We start from the raw sequence: 7,150 nt of genomic DNA, 5'->3' as shown, positions 1-7,150 counted from the left end.
TCAGCTGCATAGGTGTCCAAAGTGGCTCAGCATAGTTAGTAGAAAACACTGAACTCACAAAATTCTGCATGTGCTGTAACAGTCACACTACAACACACAGTGCTGAACCCCAGCCAGAGGCAGTTACCTGGTAAAGTCTGCTGTTTTAAATGAGGGCATCAACAAAGATGTAATTTGTTGAAAACCAGACAGATTATAATTTTAAACATGTCTAGAGTTGGTATCATCATTGGGAACTATTAGCTGATTGGTGTCAACTACCTTGAAAAATAGAGTCTCTGCTCCCTCTGGTGGAAAATTTTCTGCACACTAGTGTAACAGGGAAAGTCAATACCATGAAATAATTAGGACGAGACAGTCAACAGATCCCAAATTCTCCCTTCACTTAGAAGGCCTGGAACTTCTTAGAAGTTGATAGAAAATATCACAACTCATAGACCACAGCAGGGCATCTGCGTAAGATAAAACACACTTAAGTTCCAATTTTCCACCAGCATTCAGATTAAAGAAAATCTAAGCCTATTTCCACCACACAGAGAGTAGATACACTTAGGGTTATACCATCCTTTCTTGTCAAAGTGAATCATACAAGGTATTTCTACTTTATGCTAAAGCATGGAAAGTATTTCCTGGAAGCATGCCAGTTATTGTAACAAATGAAGTCAGTAAACAGGAAGTACATTTTTTTCTTATTAGAGGAATCAATGGCTCCGCTGTAATTAAGTGCACAATAACTAGTTGGTCTGACAAATTCTTTGTAGCTCCTGTAAGCAGAAGCATAAGTCAGACAGACTAGAATGACTTATTTCTACAAAACTGGGGTTCTGAAAACAGTATTTCACACCACTGCAGAAAGACAACTTGTAGATCAAATCAAAAGGAAAACAGTAGCAAAAGTATTTATTAAACAATGCATTATTCAATTTCACAGTGTGGGATTAATTTCCGCCCTTGTTCCTTGGAAGTGGCAGAGCTGAATACTCCTGTGAGAGCAGGGTGGCAGGTCTGGTCTGCAGGTGAAGTTTATTAAAAACAGTAAAATGCTGTTTCCACAGCAAGACAGAATGTGAGGATGGGAAGGAGAAACAAAAGCAACAACAGCAAATGAAATGTCCTTGGAATGTTTAACTCAACATTTTTCAGCAGAGAAAAGCTATTAAGGCTAAAAACTGGGCATCGAGTTTTGGTTTCATACATTCAGATATTAAAAAAACAACCATGGCACGTACAACTTCATCTGCATGTGTGCAACTAAAAATAATTTAGTTGGTAACAGATTTTTCTCCAAAAGGGCAGTTTTCCACTGGCTGGAGTGTCTATGTATTTAACTGGAAGCCTCACGATGACTGCAGCTCCATCAGCTTTGCATATCGATGAGGAAAATGGCCCTGCTTTCAATTTTCTGCTTGAGCGCCAAGCCTGCTTACATAGCTCTCCCAAGCTGCCTTCCTGTACTTCTCTGCTTCTTGAAGAGGGTCTGAAGCTGACAAGATGCCACGTCCCACAATAATGATGTCTGAACCTTTTTCACTAATAACTTCCTTGGGGGTTAGGTACTTCTGTCCAAGGTTATCGCCTGAAACAGAGACACCTTTTTTTTTTCAGTTCTTACACAATTATATCTACTCAAAACCTTCAGAGAGGTTCTGGAAGAGAGAACAGGTATGCTGTTCCAGCTCTCACCCTAACAATCCACGGACATAACTAGAAATTTTCTCCAACTAACAAACCCCCTACCTATTACACAGATCAGATTTGACAGAGCACACCCCCCTTTTTTCATGGTTTAGCAGTTACAATAGATGGGACAGTTACTCAAAGCAGCACTGATCAGGATTACTGAAATAAGCCTTAGCCCTCATATAACAGGCAAAGCCCCCAAACATTCAAGTAAAGCTTGCGATTTCTCAAGAATTAAGTGCTGCAGTGAAAGACAACTTCCTAACCTGATCACTTGTTTTGTCAGTGTAAGACTTCCAATTCATTGATATTGCAGCTATATCAGTACCAACAGTGTTAGACTTCTGTTTTGTTAAAAGCCTTTTTTTTTAAATCCTACTGAGTAGCTGTACATTTAACCAAACACCAATCTAAAGAATTTCACATTTTTCAGACTGTACTTTATGTGCAGACCTCAGAACAAGATCTAACAAAGCTGCAGAGGCTGCTGGTTGCCTTTCAGAGTTCCCAGGAAAGGGGTCAGCATACCCAGAAATACAGAAAGCAGCCCATAACAGCAAAAATAGACTCCTCCCACCAGAGAATCAACAACCAAACCCTCTTCAGAAGCCACTTTTTCACTGAAGGCTGTATCACTTACTGCATGTACAAACAGAATCAATATTTCAGAAAAAGTTACCTCCAGCTTGCAGCTGCACCCCTGGAGTTAAGTGAAGAAATTCAGGTTTATTACCAACTCTAGATCCAGATATGAATCCAAAAACAAAATCTGAGTTATCTTCAGCCATCTGTACCTGAAGAAGATCAGTAGAGAGTTACAAGTGACATACCTAAAATTAAGCTTGACCAGCAATTTGTTTCTGGTCCACCCATTGACACATTGAGCTGTACAAGGCAGGCATATGAAACACCTGGGCTAACAAATTCTAACTTTATCAATATAAAGTCACTTCGAGCTGACTCACCCCCCATTGATCTTGCTATGGTTGCAGCCAGGAACACAAACGTTATGGGGTTTATTATGTTATAATACAATGAATGAACTTAAACTATTTTTTGAAGTAATACATTTCTAATAAGTGGCAAATAAACTAATTATTAAGTAATAAATAGCAAACCTGGCATGTTTACTAGAAACTTACAGTGTGGACTCCAATTACCTTACACTACCAGCCTACAGCTGCAACCTTTAAACATCACACTGTCAGATTTCTGAGTTTCCACAGGAGGAAAAAAAAAAACAAAACAGTTGGAGCTGGAGAGACCTTTGGAAGTGCAAATATTAGAAGCACACAAAACCTCCCCCTCACAACACTATACAAACTTTCAACTTAAAACAAGACTGCCTACTTACTGCAGCTTTGGTGTATTCACCCGTTGCAAGCGATCCTTGGGAACTCATCTCGGCAACCAGCAGACAGCCACGCCGCAGTGGCAGACCCACCTCCTTCAGACCTTTCACAACTCCAGAGCCTGGAACCGCGTGGGCATTAACGATGTCTGACCAGGATGCGATTTTGAAGAGACCGCCTGAGAACATGGATAAGATGACACAGGCGAAGTGTCATTAGCAGTGTTTCAAACAGGAAACACAAGTCAAACAAAATAAGCTGCACGCTAAATCATTCACACTTTAAAAGACAGGTTTACTACTGAAGCTTGACAGTTACTAGTTCAGCCTCATCAGTCCTCACTGCTGCCTAACCACAAAGAGTAACCGCTCAGTTTTACTTTTCACAAACACTTCTTAGTATCTCACCTTTAATATTAATTAAGGCATTAATTGTAACCTAAAAATCCACTGTCACAGGTGCTACCTTGCAATACAGTGTGCAGATCATATAGGACACACAATCAGAAAAACAGTTCTACAATTGCAGATGCAATATCAAATGAAAACCATAACCAGCACACAGACACGTGATAATAGGCTGCCTTCAGAAGCCATGCTGTGTTTTCTCACAGTAAACTCAGAAGTACTTACTGAGCACAACCATAGATTCAGAAAAAGGTTTAGGTTGGAAGGGACCTCTGGAGGTCATGCCCTCTCAGCACTTCAAAGCTAGATCGAGTTGCTCAGGAACTTGTCCCCTTGAGTCTTTTCCCATTCTGGAGATTTCACAATCTCTCCTGGCAACCTGTGCCAGCATTGCAGTTACACACAGTGGCAGCAAAGTTATGGTAAATCAAGGATGATGGTAATCACCTTCATATTGATGTTTCACTGTGTTTCCAATGTCTGCAAATTTCCTGTCTTCAAAAATCAAGAACTCATGTTGATCTGCAAGTTTTCTCAACTCTTTTACTACCTCTGGGGTGAAATCATTCAGGATGTCTATATGAGTCTTCAGGACACAAATACTGGGGCCCAGGGTGGCAGCCAACTGCAGCAGCTCTTTGGAGCTGGTGACATCTGCAGAAAGGCACAAGTTCGTTTGCTTCTTTTCCATGAGCGTGAGAAGCCGGGCTGCAGTAGGATGCACCCCCGGTAGCTCAGCACGAGCGTGGAAGCTCAGCTCTTTACACAGTCTCTTCACAGGCGCAGGACCATTCTGAGCCACTGGCTCAAACATGTTTCCTTCAATGAACTTCTTCACCTTTTCAACCATCTCAACAGCCACTTCTCCCTGCTGCTGGAGAATCTCCAACACCCCAGACAATGTGCACACAGAGTGCAGGCGAATTCCACGTTCCTCTAACCTGGCCTTCCCGCCCTGCTCCCTGTCCAACAGCACAACTGCATCTGTGACTCTCAACCCTTCTTTCTGAAGGACTTCTGCAGTTTCCAGTACACTAGATCCACTTGTTACCACGTCTTCAATGATCAAGCACGTCTCTCCTGGATTAATGGTGCCTTCTACCAGCCGCTTAGTACCTTAAAAATAAAAGGCAAACACTCCAATGAACAGAAGAAAGTTTAAAAGACCCCCCCCTAAAAAACTTACAGTATCAAAACTTTAACTTGCTATGCTAATGTAAAGATCATACTTGTTCCACATACAAGCATATGCTGTTGCATATGCTGACATCCAATGGAATTGGACTTTAATAGGAATTTCACATTCACTGTCAGTATGGAGAGGTAATTCGTTTAGTTATTACCTGATAACAGTCATCACAGCTCTTACCGCAGGTCAGACACTGATTTGTAATTCAATTGATACTGTTACTTTTCCAAGTTAATAAAATCCTTCCTTATATTTCCAGAAGTTACATTGCATTAACAAAACTGACATATTGTTAACTGCATATATTTAAATCTTTCAATGATTACAGAAGTTTATTATTGCCATGAACTGAATTCTCAGTATTACAAAACTATTTTCCCCAGTTCTTTGAAACATCTTTAAAGCAGCTGAGTTACTGGTACTCCTCAGCATATTTCCTATTTTCCACAAGCATTATTCAGCAGTTAATATGCCTGCTGGAACAATTAGAAGGAGTAAAGCTCCAAATGCCTTTGCCCTAACCAACAACAGGCACATGTCCATGAAAGGCCTCCTGGGGGGCAACAACAAAGGATGGCCAGCTTTCCCAGGAAGCAGCGAGCTGTAGGAGAACATTATGCAGCCAGTGCGGTGCTTAGACCACGATGGCCCAGAGAAGGGGGGCAACTACAGCCTTGCAATCCATGTGACACTGGAGACCTCATGCCAGGCAGTTAATTGCTGTCACAATTGACTTCACAAGAAGGAACAGCAAATGTTTTAATGAGTGGCACACTGACTAACATGGGAGTAACATAGGAATAATTACATACTGTTGGAAGAGTATAGCTTTCACCACATGTATAAATCCAGTTGCTACAATAGCTTAACACTACAGTCTTCTCTCCCTCTTTCCTTATCAGAACCAAATAAACAGTTCATTGGGTAGAGAATTTGCTGCTTCTCACACGGTTCGCCTTGCCAAGTGATTACAGGACTATAGGACATGACAAAAAAAAGGGGTTTGAGAGGTAAAGAAGATGAGACTGGAAGGGTTCCTCTTAAGAGTTGATACGCGAAAAAACCTGTTTGGGGCGAAATGTAGCACTGGTCTGAGCATATCAGAGAAACTGAGTTATAAATCTTGGTTTCTGGAGAGGCCAGTAACCCAGAACCATGGTAATGGTGCCAAGAAAAAAAAGACACTGCTGAAAAAAAGAAACTAACAAAACCCCACAAATGAACACAAAGAAACAAAAATCCCCCTCAAGAATCTCCAAATCTACTACAGTAGGGTTCAAGCTGCAACCAGCTGGGACAGCCTGACCAGGCTGGGATGCTGTGGGAGACACTTTTTAGGGAAAAAGGGGCTGCTTTTTGGAGTGGTAGCCTTAAACTGGAATGGAGATGCTGCACATTACAAATGAACCAGAAAATCATGAAGTCATTTCCCAAGCAAGACAACAAGTTGACACAAATTCTTGATTTTAACGTTTACCATAGTCTTTTGCTTCCTTCCTCCGTATAAGCATTGGAATCTGATTTTCAGAGCAGATAATCGTGGCCAGGGGCAGCGCCGTGTAAGGAACGCCACACACGCAGTCGTACTTGAGACCAGCATCTTTGGCTGCTTGGAAGAGAAGATCTGCAACCTGAAAACCAAGCATTTTTTAAAGGTCAGGCTGGCGTGAACGCGACTAAACCCGTGCATTACCAGGAGTAACAATGCAAATACATTAAATCCTCTCTCGACGTGCCATCGCCGTCCCTGCAGCAAACAGCCAACCTGACGTCCATACCCAGCGGCCCCAGGCAGGGCTCTGTGGGGAGGCCCCGGCAGCGCTCCCGTGTCTCCCCCTCCCCCCCTTACCTAAAACAGACCCTTTACCCCGCTGAGAGACACCCCAGAGCTCTGGGGTGGACGGGCACCCTGAGGCACCGACGGGCGCTCTCTGGCTCTGCAGTCAGAGTCAGGGCCCGGCCCCTCGCCCCTCCCCGCACCTGGCGGAGGAGCCGCGGGTGCGAGACCAGGCCGCGCAGGTCGATGTACACGGGGGACGCGCGGCCGCTCTTCAGCACGAAGTCGCCGAAGCGCAGCCCGCCCGCCTCGCGCAACGCCGCCGCCGCCCGTCCCGCCGCCATTGGTCCCAGCCCGCGTGCCGCTCCGGCGCCGCGAGATGACGAGACAGCGCTGGGCGCATGCGCAGGAGGGGCGCGGGGCGGGGCCGGTGAAGGGACATCCCGTGTGAGGGGACACCCGGCTTCAGCGCGGCCGATCCTGGCGGGGACCGGCCCCCTCTGCATCCGCTGGGGTGACTCCTGAAATGCCGCTTGGTTCCGGGGTTGGTGTGTGCCAGGCCGAGTTGGCCGGCGCGATAGGCCCTTGCTCTGGTCTCCTGTTGTAAGGAGCCGTGGAAAGAGGAACGTTGTTTTTTTAAAACTGAGGACCTGGCACCTGACCCCAGCTGGGGGGAAGGACTGAGAGACATCGGACTATGAATCTTTAATGTAAAACAAAGTCTCTTTGAACTAATCACAGAATG

General features: G+C 44.3%; 1 protein-coding gene across 1 annotated transcript; it reads right to left on the bottom strand.

The window, feature by feature from the left end:
• Positions 1-876: 876 nt before the first annotated feature.
• Positions 877-6,795, bottom strand: UMPS (uridine monophosphate synthetase). Its single transcript, XM_082055114.1, has 6 exons — positions 6,609-6,795; positions 6,106-6,259; positions 3,887-4,555; positions 3,035-3,210; positions 2,360-2,474; positions 877-1,576 (listed from the first exon to the last, which is right to left on the bottom strand). Exons 1-6 carry the CDS (start codon positions 6,747-6,749, stop codon positions 1,395-1,397), a joined length of 1,437 nt encoding a protein of 478 aa, XP_081911240.1. The 5' UTR covers positions 6,750-6,795; the 3' UTR covers positions 877-1,394.
• Positions 6,796-7,150: the final 355 nt, after the last annotated feature.

The sequence above is a fragment of the Streptopelia decaocto genome, assembly GCF_964273445.1.
Source record: "Streptopelia decaocto genome assembly, chromosome: 6".
In the NCBI taxonomy this organism is placed as follows: domain Eukaryota; kingdom Metazoa; phylum Chordata; class Aves; order Columbiformes; family Columbidae; genus Streptopelia; species Streptopelia decaocto.
The sequence above is the reverse complement of the archived record's forward strand: the minus strand, read 5'-3'. Positions and strand labels throughout refer to the sequence as shown.